At 35.5% G+C, this 21748-nt stretch overlaps 1 protein-coding gene across 13 annotated transcripts in view; it reads left to right on the top strand.

The window, feature by feature from the left end:
- Positions 1 to 21748, top strand: part of CCDC91 (coiled-coil domain containing 91) — a 225084-nt gene that overhangs the window by 39207 nt on the left and 164129 nt on the right. Inside the window, exons 1-6 of one of the 13 annotated variants that reach the window (XM_072954298.1) lie at positions 9400 to 9519; positions 10570 to 10641; positions 10869 to 10957; positions 11847 to 12007; positions 13630 to 13833; positions 14790 to 14894. In XM_072954298.1, coding sequence (XP_072810399.1) covers positions 10939 to 10957; positions 11847 to 12007; positions 13630 to 13833; positions 14790 to 14894 — 489 coding nt within the window. In that variant the 5' untranslated portion in view covers positions 9400 to 9519; positions 10570 to 10641; positions 10869 to 10938. Of the gene's footprint in view, positions 1 to 9399; positions 9571 to 10569; positions 10642 to 10868; positions 10958 to 11846; positions 12008 to 13629; positions 13834 to 14789; positions 14895 to 21748 lie in introns of those variants that run through there. The other 12 variants (XM_072954297.1, XM_072954293.1, XM_072954292.1 and 9 more) reach the window with 12 other exon arrangements.

Genomic DNA, 21748 nt, shown 5'->3' with positions numbered 1-21748 from the left:
TTAAAGTACCTTGAGTTCAGGAGAAAGATTGGCTTGAGTTCTTGATTTGGGAGTTTTTGCATTGGTATGACAGTTGAAGTTGTAAGGAGATCACTGGGGGAAACAGCATGTAGAGAGAATAGGGTTAAGTAGAGAAATCTGGACGTCTGTGTTCAGAGAACAGAAGGAAAAAAAGAGACAGGAGATAAGGAGAGTGTGGGCTAGTGTAACACAGCAGGAGGAGAACATTTCAAAGTTGTTCTGGTCACAGGTGTCAGAGGCTGTAGAGGCCAATGAGATGTGAGACTGAGAAAACCCGCAGATGGTCCTAAGTGTCTTTTAAGGAAATGGTTTCAGCAGAGTGGAAGTTGAAGCTAGATTCTACTTCACTTTGTGTGAAAGCAGGAAGAGTGTGTGTTTTTCTGTAGTTCCTTAGGCAGTGTATTAAAGAATTGTGTATTGTGGGCAGTTTATCTATTTCCTGTCTCCAAGAATGAATCTATCTATCTATTTATCTATCTATCTATCTATCTATCTATCTATCTATCTATCTATCTATCTATCTATAGATCACATCTTCAAAGCCTAATGGATTAAAGAACAAGCTTTCTAGTACACACACACACACACACACACACACACACACACACACACACACAGCCTCCTCCTCACTCCTGTGAAGAAAGAAAAAAATCAGATTTGAAGAAAGCACTCTTTGGATTTCCTTACTGACTTGCAGGTCCAGCCAAGCATGAAGGTTAAAGGCATGGTAGGTATATGCTTAGCCAAGGCAGTCCTCCTCCTTCGTAGAAGATAGTTTGTCTTCCTCTGGCGAAGTCCGCCTCTGATTCCGGTATCTGGAAATTGTTTTGACACGAGTGACATGAACAACCTGATTGACTTACTAATTTAATCATTTCCACACTAAAGTCCAAAGAAGATAGGAACCTTTAAGAGATCTAACGCACATTCTTTTCAGTAGATCAATCTTCTCCTTTTGTCTGTCTTTCTACCTACACTCTAGCTGTCTGTAATCTTTATGAAAAATATTTTTAAAAGAGATGACTATTAACCAAATTCAACCACAGCTTAAAATCCAAGAAGATTATTCAGAAACATTTGGTTTAAGTTTTTAAAGTGCTTGGGGGAGAATAGAAATTTTCATTCTTGGGGTTAGGATAAATGATTTTGTTCAGTTAAGAGCGTAATAGACTTAGTGATTATCCTGCTTCAGGGCTGGCGGTTAGTGGGAGGAGGATTTCATAATAGCAACCAGGACAATTAATCTGTCTCTTAGAATGTCCGTTTATAGCCTTCAGTACTGCTAACGAATCTAGGTACCGTGGGGTGTGCATTTCACTGTAACATTAGCATCATTTACCCTAGTGGGACCTTTTAAAATCGCTGGTTTATATGAAATACTGACAATGAAATTAAAAAATTGCCAGTCAGAATAAATGTGCATGTTGGTTCTTTACACAAATTATTATTTCTAGGCCCATCTCTCATTAATGTGTGGCATCTAACTTATAAAATGTGTCTCTACGTTTCCATTATCATAGGAGTTGGAGAATGGAAGTGAGAGAAGAATAAATGTAAAATTATCAGTCTCTGTTTTTCCCTCTTGTGTTTACTCTCAATAAAAGTGTGATGATTATTACTTCATTTCAGTGACAGCAACTCAATAAGAAGAATTGCCTTCAAGCATTTTCCTTGCCCTTCCAGAGCCGTTACTCTAGCTTGACTCCACAGCTGTTCTGTTGGCAGCCTGTGTGCTAGTCAGACTGTGATGTACATTGTGTTCCCAGGTGATGTGTGTCGCTGTCTGCTTCCCATTGTTCCTGGTTGTAATACCTTCCCTCATCTCCTGTCTGCTTACTTGATTCTTATTTTTCTTTCAAGAAAAAGTGTAGAGTCTTTACCAAATTTGTTGCATATCTCATAATTGCTTCTTGTTTCGAGATACTGTATCATTTTTTCTGCACCATTTGCTTGGCATTTAGCTTATGCCAATTTGTATCTTTTAAAATTGTGATAAAATACTTATAAAATTTACCATATTAATCAGTTTATGTGTACAGTTTAATATTTTTAAGTATATTCATTGTTATGCAGCCAATCTCTAGAACTTTTTCATTTGTCAAACTGAAACTCTACAGCCATTTAACAATAACTACCCAACTTCTGCTCTCCCCAACTTCCCCTCCCCCTTACTCTCCTTCCCCCCAGCCCCTGGCGGCTACTCTTCTACTTTCTACTTCTATGAACTTGACTACTCTGGACATCTCATATAAATGGAATCATCCAGTATTTGTCTTTTTGTGACTGGTTTATTTCACTTAGCATGATATCCTCAAGGTTCCTCCATGTTGTAGCATGTGTCAGAATTTCCTTCCTTTCTAAGCCTGAATAATCCGCAGTATGTATAGACCACATTTTATTTCTCCATTCATTCATCGACGGGCACCTGGGCTGCTTCCTTTGGTGATAATAAATGTAAATAGTGCTGCTATGCACACTGGTGTACTAATTTGTATTTTGAAAAATACTGTTTTATCCGTATGACTCCCATCTCTGCGTGTCTATCTTAGTCCAAGCCTTGGAAGGCAGAGGCCATGTTTTAAACTTTTTTGAATCATGAATACCTAGTATAGCATTGTACCTTGTTAATAAACAGTGCTCAGTGATTGTTTCTTGATAATTAGTAGAGCAGATTTACATTCAAGTAACTCTTTTTGATTATTTTAATTCCTAGTGGGGGTGGTTAGTCTTTCAATCACAGGTTAGAGGAAGGCAAACCTAAACTTTCCTTAAAAATTATAGTAACTTGGAAATCTTAGATAATTACTCAAAGATGGCTAAGAAGCTATTTCAAATGACCTGGGGATAAAGATTAGAAGGAGTAGTCACAGATTCTCAGAAGGAGGGAACAGTTATTTTGCTGGTTTTTTTCTAATTTTTTCCCCTGATCCTACAGTGTATCAGCAGATAACAGTAAAGGACAGCAGAGGTTAAATTAAATTTCAGTTCAAAATATTGGAATTCTAGAGGCAATAGTAGTATTAAGTTCTGTTACCTCTTTTTGTAAAAAAAATTTTTTTCTGAACATTTTCCCAAAGAAAAATCATTTCACATTTTCCGTAACATAGAATATCAGGAAGTTTTTGAATTGGCTTCTCATAGAACTGTATTTTTTAGAAAAAAACTTCTTTTGGCTAAATAATCTCATTTTCTCAGAATCATTCTCAATTAACTATCCTTTAAACTTTTTAAAAGACTGGTAATACTTTGCTTCTTAGAAAACTAACGTCTATCTTCTGATATACACGTGTATGTGTACATTCAAATGCGAATGTGTATATGTAGAGATACATAGATAGATAGATATTCTGATTTTCTTCCTTTTTCCTTCCTTTTACCTTCTAATGCAAGTTGTCTTCCCTACCATACCCTTTTGAAGGAAGTACTCTATCTTTACTTGACTTTTCAAACTCCAAGAACATTTGACTATTAGTTTTAGTTTGGCTTTAGTATATTTTTGGTTATGTTTTCTAACTGCAGCAGACCCAAAGTTTCAGAATCTGTGATATTTATGTAAATTAATTATTTAGCTTGTTTATTTCTTCATTCATTCACTAATTCACTCATTCATCACATGTTTGAAAATATGTATCAGACACTAAGTGCCATGTGCTGTGTCACATTCAGTGATACTTTATATGCCACGTTCAGTGATACTTTCTAAAATTGTCATCTCAAATGACAAGATGTTTCATGAAATGTAATATTAATACTGCCATGCACTTTTATCAGTAACTTTAGCCTCAAATCTTTGATAGAGGTTATGTGAAATGTTAATTAGGTCAGAAAGCATTGTCATATTGCCATTGTGTACAATGTGGGTGGTGCTCTTTTAGAGGAAAATGTTCACTTTTTACTTTTAACTGTATAAATATAAATTGTCTAGAAGGCGAGGTGGGAGGCAAAAACTTTGAATACTGTCCTTTCCAATATGTTTTTAAGTTCCTTGCAGCACTACACAGACCACATTAGAATGCATTGACCATCAAAGGGAAAAACAAGTGGTCCAGATAGATACTTTAATCCAAATTAGCTCCTTCAAAACAGCTTATATAGAGGGCAAACTAAACTGTCTTTCACAAGCTGACCCTTTAGAAGGAATAATGGGAATTGGACCAGCAGATGTTGAACCAAATAACTTAGATGTGGTTCACTTTGCATCTGGAGCTATTTGCATACAAAGCCAACAGGAAAGTTCAAACATTTTTCTCAAGACATTGGCAGAGAGAAACCTGGAAGACAGATGCCTTTTTGATTTCATGGTTCAATTTTTCCATTCTCCATTCTCCTGGCCAGGAAAACCTAGGACAACAAATCGGTCATTTGATTAATATCCCATTACTCTCCTTGCTAACCCTGTTTTTCCAGTAGAATCTGTGTTACACATCTATACGAGCTCAGAACCTGAGTCCACACATTTTTGTTTGAGAAAAAATTTGATATTTTTCTTCAGTTTAGTCTGTGGTTTACACGTAGTGATAGTAAACATTAACTGAATTCATTGGTCTGACCTATATTTGAGGTAAAATTTGAAGGTGTTTTATTACATAGTCACATACTGCATTATAATAGGCAGTGTACGTAATGTTTGAAAACGTTTTGTCCCTTCTACTTTGTATCCACATTGGACTTTTTTTTGCCTGGACATGAGTTTCCATTATAGTGTAATAATTTTGTAATATCTTTACACTCGGTATTTGAATGAAATATTGCTAGGTAGCTTCTTTTTGTTACTTCTTTTATATGTGTGTATATATATATTAGTGTGTATATATATATTATATATATATAATATATCTATATTTTTTAATCTCCTAGATTTTTAACTCACGTTTATTTTTTCTGGAGCCAGTTTTTATACATAATAACTAAGATGGCAGCTTTTATAAAGCTGTGAGATATTACTGTACCTGGAAGTATTAGTCTTTATGTGGATTTTCAGTAATTTATGGCAATTCCTACCTTCATTAATGCATATAATAGGCAATATATTAGTGATTTTTGTTAAGACTTTGAAGATTAGGTTTGTAATGTCGTTTAGAGTCAAATATCTCTGACTGTAGAATGAAGAGTTCTGACTTCACCTTCAGCTGTGTAACTTCTCTGAAACTTAATTATTTAATTTATAAATTGAAAGACTAGACAATATCTAAGTATTCTTCCAGGTTTTGAGTTCCAAATTTATTTTTAATTTCTTTTTCTGATTCCAGTGTCTGTAACATGAGTAGCTCCCACTAGGTGAATCAGGGTACCTGGTTCTAACTGCATGGTCCAGCTGATGCTGATCTAATAAATTACATTTAATCTAAAAACATAGCTGTAAACATGGAAGACCATTGTTAATGTGAAGAACTATAATATTGAAGAGAAACTTGGTCCTTTTCTGTGTGTTTTACTTATTACCAATTACTGCTTAAACTGGTTTTTCTGGTGTTTTATGATACAATCTTAATCTCTTTTATCTGATTCTGAACTTGTTCATTAAAAAGACAGTGGTTTGATTTTTGGAATATTAGAGAATACATGTGAAAAAACAATTTTAAACTAGAGTTTTGTAGAGATTTTCTCATACTGAAGGCTTGGCAATGAGTCTTTTTTTCTATAAGACGAAGGTAGTGCTCTGACTCTGTCATCCCAGTGCTGAGTTAGCCAGAAAACAGTAACAAAAACAAAAGCCTTGGGCTCTGTCTGGCTCAGTGACAGTAGGAGTTATTGTCTAGTGTTCTTAAACCAATATATAAATTTCTAAATTGCTCTCCTGGCTTATGTTCCTTTGGATTCAGAAAATACACTTCTGATTGTTTTTGACAGGCAGGCAGACATACACATATGCAGTACAAAAGCCATGAAAGAAAAGGGAAATAATATTACAGGTGTGCAGTGAGAATATCTTTCTCATCCTAGTCCTCTAGTCCCACTCCCCTGATGCAACGTGTTTACGTTTTCTTTTGGAACCCTCCAGGTATCTTCCAGGCATATAAACAATGTGAATGCGGCCTCCTCCTCTTACACAGATGACAGCGTACTGGACATACGTACTAACACCTCTTGCTTCTCCCCACAACAGGAGATGTTGCTGCAGGGGCACGTCTAGATCTCCCAGAGTCCTTGCAGTGATTGCATAGTACTCTTTGCATGGATGTACCTTTAATCGTGTAACCAGTGATTTTATGCCCAGTTTTTGCTGTTACAGCAGCCCTGCAGTGAATTTTCAGTGAAGCTACTTTAATTTAGGTGATAATTTATATTGCTCCTGTGACTTAATAGAAAGGTTAGTTAAAATGAACAAACAGTTCATTTTTGAATTTTGCTAATATAAACTTAGGGCACATGTGTTCTCTAACTCTATATGATGTCAAATTTTATATTTTCAGGGTCACACATAAGAACATGTTGGTGACATTGAAGGTGATGGTAATTTTATGAGTACATTGAAAATAAAATCTTTGTGGGCGAATGCTCTTTAGTTGTCACACTGTATTTTTTTTTAACGTGTTAAGTAATGTTTATTGCACCGTTGTTTATAACAGCTCAAACTAGAACCAACCCAAATGTCAACCAAAAGTAGAAAGTTTAACATTTGGGAGATATATTTATATAATAGAACATTATATATACTTGGAACGTTAACAAACTACAGCTACACATAACAACATAAGAGAATCTCATAAACATGTATACTGTCCTCACAGGATCTTTAAGAATCAGTAAGAGGTCTCAATTGACAAACTGTTCTGTTATCCAGACCTCAATGCTAGAATCTGAAGCCTGGAGTGTTACCTCCCTTTGGACTCCTGGAACTCTTGTTCTTCATGAGGGCTCCTTGATTTGGACAGAGAGCTAGGTTTAGGACTGGTCCAGAGTGAGCCCCATGTCTGAATCTGCCAAAGGGCAGAAGTCGTCATCCTGCTCACTGAGGATGGCATGGGGTGGGGCGCGGGGAGTAGACTTCAGATAAGGGAACTGTGGATGAATGGGTGCAGTAAGAGACCAGGAAAAATCTCGGACTTGAATTCTGTGGTATAGAGGTCAGCGGACAAGGCCAGGCCTGAAGCTAACGGGACTGCGTACGTCTCTCTCCTCCTTTACCCCCGAGATTCTTGTTTCGGGCTTTAGGCCTAGTTGTAGCTGGAAACAATACATTCTTTCACTGTGGGAGTGCTCAGGTGGCCATTCTGAGGGTTGAGGCAGCCCAGGAACATGACACTGACAGTACAATAGGACCAGCATAATCAAAGGCTGTGACTGGTCTGCCCTGCTCACACTTGACGTCTCTGGACTGGTGTCTCCATGAACACTGTTCCTAATGTGTGCACTTTGTGTTCACTCAGGTTGAGTTTTGAAGCCCTTCTTCCCTTTTTTTTTAAGGTTTGGTATTTGATCTTCTCTAATAAAGTCTCCAGATCTCTGTGCTGTTATCTTCCATAGACACAACATTTCTGGGGTGTCCTATTTGGAGAGTGCCATCATTTCTTGAGATTCTCGAATCTTCTGATCCTTCTCTGTTCCTGTTGCCTCCTTGTGGTTCCCTGATGCACAGCCCATCCGTCAGCAAACATGCAAGCTCTAAGTTTAACTAAACTGGGGAATCTTCTCACTTCCCTCTACTTCCCTAGTGACTACCCCAGTCAAAACCACCATCATGTCTTTTCTAGATGACTTCAGCAGTTTTTCCCCACTCTTGCTCCCTTACCCCTTTTCTCTAAGTGGTACCCAGAGGACTGGGCCACAGGGAGTACTTAGTGAGTGTTGGCTGCTTGTGGAATTTGACTTGAAAGTTAGAAGTGTTTGGGGTTTTTTCATTTTTGTGGATTCTTGAATATCAAAGTATAAAATATATTATTTGACTATAGCTTTGGAGATTGTAATTTTGACCTATTATGATATTCTCCTGAATATTTTGTTTTAACCTCCACATTGGGTAGTAAAGGTTATGCCTGTTACTAGGATATTCTCTTGAATATGTCACATAAACTCATTGCAGTTAAAAAACCCTCCATGAGGTTCCTTAAAAAACTGAAAATAGACTTACAATGTGATCCAGCAACCCCACTCCTGGGCACATACCTGGAGAAAAATAAAATTCAAAACACACATGCACCCCAGTGTTCATAGCAGCACTGTTTACAACAGCTAAGACATGGAAACAGATCAGATGTCCATCAACAGATGACTGGATAAAGAAGTTGTGGTATATTTATACAACAGGATACTACTCAGCCATAAAAAAGGAATAAAATAATGCCGTATGCAGCAACATGGATGGACCTGGAAATCATCATTCTGAGTGAAGTGGGCCGGAAAGAGAAAGAAAAATACCGTATGCTATCACTTATATGTGGAATCTAAAACAAAAGGACACAAATAAACTACTTTTATTTCTAACTTAGATGATTGATTTCTTGAATATGTGTAAACACATCTGACTGTCCTTTATGATTGGATTACCACATTCTGTTGATTCTTATTTTGTGGTTGGCTTTATTCCTTTGATAACTATGTAAGTTTAAAAAGCTAAAGCTCTAATCTATTCTTAGAAACAGTGATCAGTACATATATGTAAACTAAAAAAAATGCAGTATATTATATATACGTATTTACATGAAATATAATGTGTATGTGCAATCAAACTGTAATAATTCTATGTAATAAAACTAAAAAAGGGAAAAGTTAACTAATGTTTTATTTAATTTTCTTAGAAATTCAGGATTTTGATTAATTAGATCTACTTTTTTTTTCTTAAGCTACTTTGACATCTGCATTTTCTTTGTCCTATTTTAGTTTATGAGCTAGAAATTTAATTCTATTTTTAATTGATTGAAATATTAAGGCTCTAGATTTTTTTCTAAATACTGTTTCAAATGTATCCCACAGATATATACAATTTTAATTATTATTATTTCTTAGAAATTCTGAAACATCTTGACAGTGGGAAATTAAAATTTTATTGTGGTTGTGTGGGTAATGGAGTAGGTGAAATATTCCTGGAAAAGCTTGTTTCAAATATTGACAAATGATCATTTCAGTGACAACTTTCATTTTCTGAATGTTTGCCAGGTACCTCTCTGGTACAGCTAAGTGGTATATATACATTATCTAATTTAAACTGTATAGCATTGTTTTGAGGTACACAGTTATTTCCCCATTTTGAGAAAAGGAAACTGTGGCTCAGAGGGATTTGTGAAATTTGCCCAAGGCTGCATAACAAGTAAGTTGTTATTGTTCAAATTTGGATCCGTTCCTGATTCCACAGCTATGGCTTTTACTTGGGCAGGAGTATTGTGATGTCACAGAAGTATTGGACCATATGGCATAATCAGGGAACAGTACGAAGCACAGTGTGACTGGAGTGAAGCTGGAACTTGGTGGTGTCATTTCTGGCTTGGGCAGATAGTTCATTGAGATACTGTTAACTAAGATGGAAAACATGAAGCAAAGCAGGTTTATGTAAGAGGATGGGTGAGTTTGATGTACCAACTAGATGGCTAAATGGAACTGTCTGATAGTTAGGTGAGTGTATGGATCTGGAGGTCTGCAGAAGGATTTGTGCTAGAGATATGAATTTAGGTGATAATTTAAATAATGGATTCTGATAGTGGTAAGAATAATGTGAACATTGAGAAGGTCAGAGGATATAGGAAATAATGAAATTAAGATTCAATGGAGAAGAGTCTAAAAAGGAAACCAGAGAAAGTTAAAAAAAAACAATGTCAGGAGGAAGCTAGGATATGGTGGTTCACAGGTGCCAAGGAAAAGGGAGAGTCATTAGTATGTGCTCTGAAGAACTAAAGAAAGATAAAATAGGAAGGGTTCATTTGATTTAATAGCCGAAAGGAAAATGAATATCATAAATGATGGATCTAGTGGAGTGATGTATTTATCCCTTTTCTTTCCTTTCTCCCTCTTTCCCTTACTTTTACTTCACCCTCTTCCCCGTCTTCTTTCCCTAATATACATAACACTTCATGTTACAGAATGAGAGTTGAAGTCATGACAACATGACATCTTGTCTTAGATTATGGCTATGAGTATGAATGACATAAAGAGATGTGAAAATGTTCAAGTATTGGATCAGAATGACTTTTTAAAAGAATTTCTTGAACTCAGAATCATAGTTACACATACCCTTTTTGCCCAGAAATAAATATACTTGTCCAATAACTTTTAACAGTCTTTGAAATAGTAATGAAAATAATTTTAGTGCAGTTCTAAAAGCTTTATGTATTTTAGTCAATTAAAACCTCATCAGAATAAAAAAAGAATAAAAAACTCATCAGCAGTTCTATGCCAGTTTTACGGATGAGGAAACCGAGTGAAGTTCAGTAAATTTGCCAGTTGTTGTATACTTGCTTTAGCAATGTGATCTCAGAGTGTACCCTCTTAATCACAAGGCTGTTTTCCTTTTTAATATGCTGTAGTACTTATTTTCATTTCTTTAACAATTAATTAGTAATATTTATGTTATAATTGTAATTCAGAATTAGCAGCTAGAATATTTTGACATTTTAGGGAAATCTGTTAGCATATAGAAGAGTGAAGATTAGAAAAATAATTCCTGAAAAAGATATATCAAGTACAAACGTGAGTTGAAATTCCAGTTCTCTATATTTTAGTTAGAATAGTGAAATGCTTGTGAGAGAAACTAGAATACCTTATCCAGTATGGCACGTAGTGTTTGAAAAACACAATATTGCTACACAATAAAAGTGTATAAAAGATAATTAAATGATCCCATAGGGTACCAATTAAAAATGGATGCGTTTTTTAAGTTTTTAATACCTAATGACGTTATAAATGTCTTTCTTCAGGGAAAAATGCAATTTCCATTGTGAGCTGCCTTCCAGAATTTATGGTAGAGCTTCGCTGACGTTGCCACTGATGCCAAAGTGGAATAAAGGTCTTTACAATTTAGAAAGTCAAAATGTATAAATGAATTACTGTTAAAAATGATTTAGTTACTCTTCTTAGACTTCAAAACACATAGTACAAATAAATATTTGTATGTTCTTTTAGAAAGAACATTTGAAAATAAAGTTATATCAATATAATATTTATTTTGCCCTCATCAGTATTTTTGTCTTATTTCATGCTTGGAATTGGCTTGTTTCCCATGACCTTTGTATTTGAACCCTAATCACAATCTAATAATGTTTTGTTGTAAGACTAATTACAGAGTTGTATTTCAACATTGCTTTTCTGTAGAAACAACTCAGCGAACTAAAATTGATTTTAATATGAAAGATCTGTTGTTGTAAAAGAAGTTAACACAGAGACAGCGGGTTAGTTCTATTAAAGGAATTGTTCTTCCCCTTGGCTCCCTCTACTGTGATAAATAAAAAGAATGATTTGACTTGCTTCCTGGGTCATACGGGCATTGAGTACGTGGATGCCTGTCCTCACGGCTGTCCCCTCCGTGTGCAGTGCCTGTCACTCGTAGGCATGCTAGCGTTTTTTCTTAACCAACTGAATAGATAAATAATATATTTGAATAATTTCTCTGAGTTGAAAATGTGTTCGTATGTAAGACTAAGGCATTATTAAATTGTTTTTGTTTGCCTGGGTCTCACATGGAAATGTCATGTTAAATTTAAAAACGCTAGTTTTAGATTTCAGGTAACAGTTCTTGAAAAATAGTCATAGAATCCTCAGTTTCTGCCTCACCGCTTTTACGTTCCTTACCCTTTTTTCCTTTCCCTCCCTCCCTCTGCTCTCTTTCTTCCCTTCAACCTGTTCTTTATTTTCTCTTTAATAATCCTTTTATTTTTGCCTTGTTTGTTTTCCTTTAGTAGCTGGAGTCCATCTTTCTCCAGCTTCTCCTGAAATTGTACTGGACCATGACCACAGTTCTCCTTCTGTCGGCTGCCTCTCTTCTGAGCCCATCATTTCCTCACCAGAGAATACACATGCAGACAACAGCATTGTCGGTCAGACGGTTCCTAAAGCACAGGTAAAGACAAGCATATTTTTATGGGAAGTTTATCTACTTAAAAAAGTGCATACTGCTTTAAATGAAGCTTTTCTGATCTTCCTTCCTTCCTTCCTTCTCTCCCTCCCTCTTTCTCTCTCTTTCTTTCTTTCTTTCTTTCTTTCTTTCTTTCTTTCTTTCTTTCTTTCTTTCTTTCTTTCTTTCTTTCTTTCTTTCTTTCTTTCTTTCTTTCTCTTTCTTTCTTCCTTCCTCCCTTCCTTCCCTTCCTCCCTTCCTTCTTTCTTCTCTTTCTCTCTTTCTCTCTCCCTTTCTTTCTTTCTTTCTCTTTCTTTCTTCCTTCCTCCCTTCCTCCCTTCCTTCCCTTCCTCCCTTCCTTCTTTCTTCTCTTTCTCTCTTTCTCTCTCCCTTTCTTTCTTTCTTTCTTTCTTTCTCCCCCCTCTCTCTCTCTCCCTTCCTTCCTTTCCTTCCTTCTCCTTCCTTCCTTCCTCCCTTCCTCCCTTCCTTCCCTTCCTCCCTTCCTTCTTTCTTTCTCTTTCTTTCTTTCTCTTTCTTTCTTTCTTTCTTTCTTTCTTTCTTTCTTTCTTTCTTTCCTTTCTTTCTTTCTTTCTTTCTTTCTTTCTTTCTTTCTTTCTTTCTTTCTTTCTTTCTTTTTCTTTCTTTCTTTCTTTCCTTCCTTCCTTCCTTCCTTCCTTCCTTCCTTCCTTCCTTCCTTCCTTCTTTCTCCCTCTCTCTCTCTCTTCCTTCCTTCCTTCTCCTTCCTTCCTTCCTTCCTTCCTTCCTTCCTTCCTTCCTTCCTTCCTTCCTTCCTTCCCTCCTTCCTTTTTTACTGTAGATAGATACTCTAACTTTGAGGTTAATATCTAGAATTTAAAAACCTGAATAGTATGTTTGCTTTGTGGCACAGTTGCAAGGTTTTTAAGGAGACTTAAGTTACCAAAATACTGTTTGGACATCTTGTTCATTAAAATTGACTTAGTTTTGCATTACACATCATGAACTTCAAAAGGGAAAATGATTACAAGAAACGATTTCTCTTTTCAGGGAAACTTACTGTATGTTTTCAGGTATTAGAGTGTTCATTTCACTTTTAGAGTAGAAACAAAAACATACCATAGGGTTTATTCATTCAAATGTTTATTAGTCCGGGCTTCGTGCCAGACGCTGGAGTTAGTCCAGATTTCCAAAGTCCTCTATACAATCTCAAGTCACCTGTTATCTTTACTAGAAAGTGATGATCAATTAGAGGTTATTGGTAAACTTCAAATTCTGATTTACAATTTAAAATATAAACAAATTCTGAATGTATGAGCACATTCAAGAACTGGTGGGTATGAGATGTGTTTACACTTAATTATACACTCTCAAGCATAAAAGAAGTTTTAAGGTTTTTAGTGCTTTGCTTACAAAATAGTAAATGCTTTAAACTCTAAAACTTAGAGAAAATTTTGTTTCCTATTACGAAGATCAGGTTGTTATAACAGTTTGAGGTCTTCTGTTGATTTACTTAAAGGGTGAAATAATTTCGGAACCTTTGCTACAACTTAATTTCCAAATGTGGTTTCTGGTGCCCTTCGGATGTTTTCTTTCTGGGTACAGTGTAAACTTTCCCCTCTTGTGTATTTTTTGTTTTTAATGTGGTTTAGATTCAGCAATCAACACACACTCATCTGGATATCTCACTTTTTCCATTGGGTTTAACTGATGAGAAAAGTAATGGAACAATTGCTCCTGTGGGTGATTCTGAGGATCCTGGAGCAAACGTATCAAACATACAGCTTCAGCAGAAAATTGCAAGTCTGGAGATGAAACTCAAAGTTTCTGAAGAAGAAAAACAGAGAATTAAAAAGGTATACTTACATTTGCTTAAAAAAGAAATGTTTGACTTGCGTATACTGGAAATATGATATAATCCCAACCTCTGATTAAAAACTCATCAGTGGAAAAGTACTAAATAGTCCTGGGCTGTAGGTTTAAATCAGTCATATGAGTTTACCTCTTAGAATATGGTCTTTGATAAGAAATTTCTAGTCTTTTTTTTTTATTGAGTTATAATCATTTTACAATGTTGTGTCAAATAGAAATTTCTAGTCTTAAACATATACTTTGGATTTTTTTTCTCTAATGAATACTTTCCTTCTCGTTTATTTTTACTTACTTCGAAAGCAGGTAGTATTGTATTTCTTATGTAGATTAGAAGGTTTGTGGCATTCATTTGTCCCTGTGGGAAGTCGGGCATCGCGGGATATTTGGCCAGAGTACTTAGATGTTCAGCTGTTGTAGTGAATAATTTATGTGTATTCTCATTTCTCTTCCCTTCAAATGTATTTATAGAAAGACCTTAGCAGATTTATAGAAAGTATATGTAGAAGTGAGTGTTGTTTACAATTAGTTTAGATGCTTTTATTTATTTATTAGCATGAATAATTTCTGTGTTTCCTCAATCTTTGATATTGGTCTGGGAATGGGAGTGAAGCTTACATTCTATAATATTGTTGAACATTAAAAACCATGCTTCCTACAGGGGGAGGGTATAGCTCCAGTGGTAGAGCGCTTGCCTAGCATGCATGAGGTCCTGGGTTCAATCCCCAGCAGCTCCTCTAGAAATGAATGAACCTAATTACCTCCCCTCCCCCACCAAAAAAGTTTAATAATATAATAATAAATAAATAAAATATTAAAAAAACCCCATGCTTCCTGTAGATTCTTTCCTTACCAAATATTTTCTAGTGCGTTCATTGAAAAAAAGTGAGTATATTTTATGCCTTTAAATATTACAAAATTTATGCTTGGGTTTTTCTTTCAGGATGTGGAATCATTGATGGAAAAACATAGTGTCTTAGAAAAAGATTTCCTTAAAGAAAAAGAGCAAGAGGCCATTTCTTTTCAAGATAGATACAAAGAACTTCAGGTAAACACAGTGGATTAAAAATTTAATATGTAGGCCTTTTGATGGAGTATGTATTATAGTTTCAAAAAGTACTCAGTAAATACTTAATGAAGGATCAGATACTTGTTTAAATATGTAAAATATTGGCTCACATAGATGACAATGATAAATGCCATTTTGAAAAGTATGAATCTGTGAGAAACTATGAAGGTTAGTTGTTTGAGACTCAATCCTGGTGAAAATTATTCTGATTCTGATGGATAAAATCTGGAGATTGGGCATTCTAATTCTTACTGTGATTATATTTGAAAAGAATTTAGAATCATACAAACCCCAAACTGAGATATTTAATCTTTTTCATAAATTGTTTGTAATCAACATTTCCTCTTCTTCTCCTCACATTTCTTTAATAAACTTGTTTCTTCTTCAGCCTTTCATCATCCCAGTAAGTGGCATTTCTCTCTCTCCAACTGCTAAAGCTAAAATCCACATTTATTCTTTTTCGTACTCACCCCATGTTTGTTCCTTTAGCAAAACCTGTTGGCTGTACCTTCAAAATATTCAAGTTTCGACTGTTTATCATTCTGGTCAGTGCTATCCACCTGCCCTAGGCCATTCTCTCTCACTTGGAATACTGAAGAATCTTCTATTCTAACTAATCTTTTTACTTCTGTCATTGCCCACTTACAGACCATTCTCCACATGGCAGCCCCTGTGATCTGTTTAACATTTAAAGCTGCTCATGTCATTTCTCTGCTCTGAAACCTTCAGTGGCTTCTCATCTCACCCAAACTAAAAGTCAAGTAAGTCCTTAAAATGGTTTGCAAGGCCCTGTATTTTCCTGTATCCCTTCTCCCTGTCTTTTCTCCAGCTCCTTCTCCTCAGTCATTTTGGTTTACCCCTGTTTCTGGAACACTCTTCCCTCAATTTTCTGCATGGTTTAGTTTTTTTGTATCATCCAGGTCTCTGTGCAAGTGAGACCTTTCCAGACAGTGCTGACATTCCCTACCCGCCTTCCCGGGCTCTGCTTCATTTCTCTCTGTAGCACTTTTACATCTGACGACCTGTGTGTTTCCTTGTTTACTTACCTAGATCATTTTAACAGTCTCCTAAGTGGTCTTTCTAGCTTCCGCCCTTGCTCTTTTCCCTTAACGACTCTTTATTTCAGCAGATGGAGTAGTGTTTTTAAACATGTAAATCAAATCACTTTCCAACCTCAATTATCATTCTCCTTCCAGTGTAAATCTTCGGTCTTCTCCAACTTTTCCAGTTCACCCAGAGCTATTTACTCACACTGCACTTAATAATTAAGTCCAGGGGAATGTGTGAGTCTGTGTTGGGGAGGATGTTCCTTGACTGTGGGAGTGGTGAGTGGAGGGGTTTGTGATTCGTTCAGTTTCTCTAGCTGGAATGCTCTTCTCACAGATATTCTACATGGCTTTGTTTAAAAAAATGCAAAACTTGAAAATAAGGAAAAGGATGAGCAGTGTGTTCTTCCAGTGTCCAGTGGAGACATTATTTACTAGACCTACTCAAGGATTATTTAGGAGAATGGAGTACTTTGACTTACCATTTATGACTGATTAGAAGTCTCAGTTGTATTGACATTACATGTTAATTAATAAGTTTTTTTTTTTTTTTTTTAGAGTTAGAACTTCAGAGAATACTGTTTATTGCCCTATAGGACATTCATCAATTTTGTCTCTAACCTAGAATTCTTTCTTAGTCTTACACTCCATTATTAAATTTTTAAAAAATTTTATTTACTTTTTATTTTTTAATTGAAGTATAGTCAGTTTAGAATATTGTGTTAGTTTCTGGTGTATAGCATAGTAATTCAGTTATACATGTATGTATATATATTCTTTTTCAAGATGGGTTATTACAAGATATTGAATATAGTTCCTTGTGCTATTTAGCATGACTTTGTTGTTTATCTATTCTATATACAGTAGTTAGTATCTGCAAATCCCGAACTCCCAATTTATCCCTCCCCACCCCCTCCCCACCCCCGTAACTATAAGTCTGTTTCCTATGTCTGGAGCACACTGCTATTTAAATTTTCTACACATATACCTATTCAGATGCTCTTTGAACCAGTCTTAACATCTGATTCATTCAGTGTTAACATAAATGATTCATTTGTTAATAAAGAGTAGCATAGATTTTTGGCATGGGTTTATTTATATTTATACGGGTTCCATTTTAACTTTTTAAAAATTGCACTTTTTTAACAACTCTCACTGAACCCTCACTTCCGTTAGAAACTTACTCAAATGCTGGCTTCCTGTGGACACTTTCTTTGACTGTGCTGCAGAAGGTAAGAACCTGTGTCTATGCTTAGCATTCCCAAGACCCCTTTCTTTGCCTTTTTCCTCTCTCCTCATAGCACCTTTTATTTTGTTTTGATTTATGTTTTGTTTTGCTCCCACCAGTGTGAGCTCCATGTGGTTTGGAACTTTCCTTCCCAGTACCTAGAGCAGTACTCGCCATGTAACGTGGGCTCACTTAATACTCTTGAGCTGAATGGATGAATTCACTGATATAGCGTACCCTGCTGCCCAAGGGCTAATCACACCATGTACAGCCACGTTTATAGTCTCCGCTTGGAATCATGGTGCTTATTAGAAGGTGCAGTGCTGAATACTGGAACTTCGTGTTTTCTTCTCTCTATATTGAGTGACTTATTCTGGGCCAGTTAGTGAGACAGATACCTTTGCAAATTCAGTTTCTCAGTCCATTAACGGGAACATTAACATACCTGAGAGACCGTCTATCACCTGACATACGACACTCTGAGCTTCCTACAGTGAAACCCAATATAAATGCCTGGTGGCATTGTCGTTGTGGTCTCACTGCTTTTACTATTCATAGTGATAATCTAAGAGTAGCAACTTGAGTCTTTGAAACTAATATTCAGTTTAAAAGTATCTTCCTCTTACTAAGAAGCAGTACTTTCCAGGGAAATAGTTTTTAGGTGATTTTACTTCAGTACCAAGAAGGACCTCTCTGCTTTCTATACTCTGTGAAAAAAAGAGTAAACTAACCTAAGGCGTATTTTATTACCTTAGCTAAGTAAGTGATAGAAAAGTGTACTCGGAGGTCTCATAGTCAAACTGAACTCACAGGCTGGCACGCCGTTTAGTTTATCTGTCAGTGCTGGGCGGGGGTGGAAGCCTGGGCTCAGTGCTTGGCTGTTGCTCATAGAGTGGAGGTGGGATCACATTTTTTCCCGTGGGCTCTGGCTCTCCTAGGGCATCTAAGATGTAAAAGTTACCCGTTCTCTGGGTTGCCCCTTTTGTGGTCCTTCGGCTGGCGAGGGATAGCTTTTCCAGTGGCTGTTTTCATTTGTGCCCTTTGGCACTTCCTGGTTGCTGGCCAGAACAGTACCCACACTGGGATGTATGAGGCTGAAAGAACACTCAGAATTTACCACTGTGTCCTCGAGTCCCCAGGTGGTCTGTTTACTCATCACCTTCTGCAGTCTTACTACATTTGTTTTTAAATAGCGTCCAGGCCTTTTAGCTGTACTTATTGAGAGAAATAGAAGTGCATCACTTCGTCTTAGCTTGGAGGTGAAGGAAAAAGAAACAGTTTAAATTTTAAATATTCTTTATTGTCGCTACAGCAGAATGATTTCAGTCTTAAAATACACGCATTTAAAGCAAATATTTTGATTAATTTTTTAAGGAAAACAGTTTAAGTAACCAACTCATAGAGTCATTAAAGGTAGAGGAGGCACAAATGAAAGTATGGATAACTCAAACTGTGAGATAATCTGTACATCTCTGTGTCTGCTTTATGCTTACCAAGTTTGTGCATATATGATATATGTGTTAGACTTTCTGGAAGTGTATTTTTAATAAATACTTATTTATTAATAAGTATTACAAAATATATTTTTAATTACTATAATTTAATTTACAATATTGTAAAAAGTACAATATTGTATATTATCAATATATATAAATATATATTTTCATTTCTGTAAAGAAATCTACCTCCAGTTTTGTAACGAAATCTACCTGAAATTTTGTAGTGAAATTTACCTCCACTAAGGCCAATATTGGGTGTGCCTTTGTGAAGATTTTAGTCTGACCAGAGAAAGAGTAATTAATAAGTGGAATGTTTGTAAAACCTTGAAACGAACCTTTTTTATTTTTTTAAACATTAACTATTACAGAGAATTCTAACAGTGTTATTTTATGTGATATGGTCTGATTACCAGGATAGGTGGAGGGGTGTGAATGTGCCCGTAACAAATGCCATGAACTCTGCGGTACAATGGGGGTGTGCACGACCCCTCCTTTCCTGCTCTGTCCAGGGTGTGTAGCCTCAGCAGAGGAAGAAAAGTGAGTCATGCTGCGTCTGTCAGAGGCCGCTATTTAAAGGACTCCTCATGAAACATGACTAGAGAACTTAGTACAGCTTGTGTTCCAATCTCTCTTGTCTTCTTTCTCTGACTCCCAGAGCAGGTCCACTCCCACCTGTGACAAGCACCCAAGAAACTGGCAGCTTATCAGATCGCACCTCGCATAATACAGAAAAAGAAAACAATGTTCAGACCTATTTTGCTACCACATTTTAAAGAATGTAATGAATAGATGCAGTTGATCATTAAATTATCATCTCTGGTAGTTGTGAGTGGCTGTGGATAACTTTGGGAATTGTCTGTATAAGCTTTTTAAAGCCTGGGTCCAGTCTTCTATATGCCATTTCTGCTGCTGATTTCACAGGTTATAGCACTGCAGTATGGATAGATATTATTCTCAATATTTTTGTGTACTTAAAACATTTAAAAATTTTTTTTATGTATTTTTACTGAGGTGTATAGTCAGTTTACAATGTTTTGTCAGTTTCTGGTGCACAGCACAGTGCTTCAGTCATACATGAACACACATACATTCATTTTCATATTCTTTTTCACCATAAGTTACTACCAGATAACCGTCTTGACTGTTCATGGTTTATCTTTACTTGCTTGTATTTTCACATCCATAGAAATACTGTGGCATCTGTTTTTGCCATAGGTACTGAATTTGAGTTTTTGGTTCTACTTTTTTAGGCACTCTGTAAGTTTTTGTGAGGGAGTTTTGTGAGATCTGAAAACTGTACTGTCACTACAACACTCCCAGTGTTCTTTCACGGGTAACGATTATTAAATGGAATTACCTGATATCAAGGTTTAAACGTATGCTTTTCCTGAGGATACTTACCTGTTTCTGGAATTAGTAGTAGATTGCAGGGAGTTACAGATCTCATTCTTGCTTAATAAAAGTTGAGGGAAAAGGCCAGGTTTTATTCATTTTTGTATACGATCGTTTGGTACTTGTAGGTGTCCGTGAGAATTGTTGAAGACAAAAATGTCCAGAGAATTAAAAAAAAAAAAAGAGACTTGGGAAAACTACTGCTTTATTCTTTGTTTTCATCTTCAATTTTGTAGAAAGTCAATTACATTACATTTTCCTGATGGTCACTGAATTTTGTATGCTTCATTTCATTTTTTTTTAAGGGAAGGTAAAAAACTTTTAAACAACTAATTTGAAGAGGAGGGTATTTATAAGCGTATCTAAATGACTACTACTCATTTGGTTGTTTTTTTGTTTGTTTTTGTCTTACAATATATAACTTTTATTTGTACCTTTTTACCTATATGTGTAGATGCAGGTCACCAACACCATGATTGATGTTCCTAATAAGGACCTTAAGTCATTCCCTTTCCTCCACAAAATATTATCTTGAGAATACACACTAAGTTTTATGCTATTTCTTTTCATTTACTATCTTTATTCCCTAATTTAGCTGTTAGCCACCTTTCCTTAACTTAGGTGTGACAACTTTTTCTTTTAAATGAGGATCATTTTTAGAAAATAAAAATGATACACATTTTTCAAATGAAAACAGCTTAAACTGTTGTTTATAAAAACATTAGCTTGTTGGGTTCAGATTAAACAGTAACAAAGTTATAAACATTTTAAGAAAGCACCTCCAATTTTATCATCCAAATAGGCAGTTTTTAGAAAAAAACAAAAAACAATTTTTAGTACTTTTCTACCAGTAGGAAAAATGTATACTTTAAAAATTGGATTATTTGTCCCTGAATAAACGGTACTAATAAGAAAACTGACCTTTTATTTTCAAAAAAAAAAAAAAAAAAGCCAAGATTGGGGACATTTTTGAGAACTGACAATAGAGGTGTAGTTTATTAAAATTTCATGCAGGCTCATATGCTGAAGGTATTATGTGATTTTTCTCATTTCTGTCCTAATAATTTAGAAAATCAAGATGTTCTTTCATTTATTGGAACTAAATTGAATAATTTTGAAGTCATTAGAAGAATACCATCTTCAGTTCTGTAGGCTAATTGACCATTGTGAAAATGTTTTTCCTCTCTTACACAATAATAGAAATTTAAAGCATTAGCTAGTACCTTCACAAATCTAAGATGACATGGATATTTTAGGACACACCATCAATTTGATAACTGATATTGAGGGGACAGAAAAGGTAGCATTTCCAAATTTTAGAAATCTTAAAGTGGGATGAAAAAATGCATCTTCAGTTTGATTTAATATGTAAAATGAGTTTTCGTGTTCCAAATATGTTTCAGCGTATTTAGAATTTGTAAATAGTTTAGTTAGAAATGTAAAATGTTTAAAAACCAAAAAAACAAGTAAACTGTTTTGACTAGATAAAAATGAAACTTAAAATATTTCAGTAAATAGAAAATAAAGGTTTTTTAACCTATTTTTAAATTTAAAAATAGTTTCTCAGGATTATACTGTATAGCACAGGGAAATATACACAAGATCTTATGGTAGCTCACAGAGAAAAAATGTGACAATGAATATATATACGTTCATGTATAACTGAAA

Source organism: Vicugna pacos, chromosome 34 (assembly GCF_048564905.1).
Source record: "Vicugna pacos chromosome 34, VicPac4, whole genome shotgun sequence".
In the NCBI taxonomy this organism is placed as follows: domain Eukaryota; kingdom Metazoa; phylum Chordata; class Mammalia; order Artiodactyla; family Camelidae; genus Vicugna; species Vicugna pacos.
The sequence above is the reverse complement of the archived record's forward strand: the minus strand, read 5'-3'. Positions and strand labels throughout refer to the sequence as shown.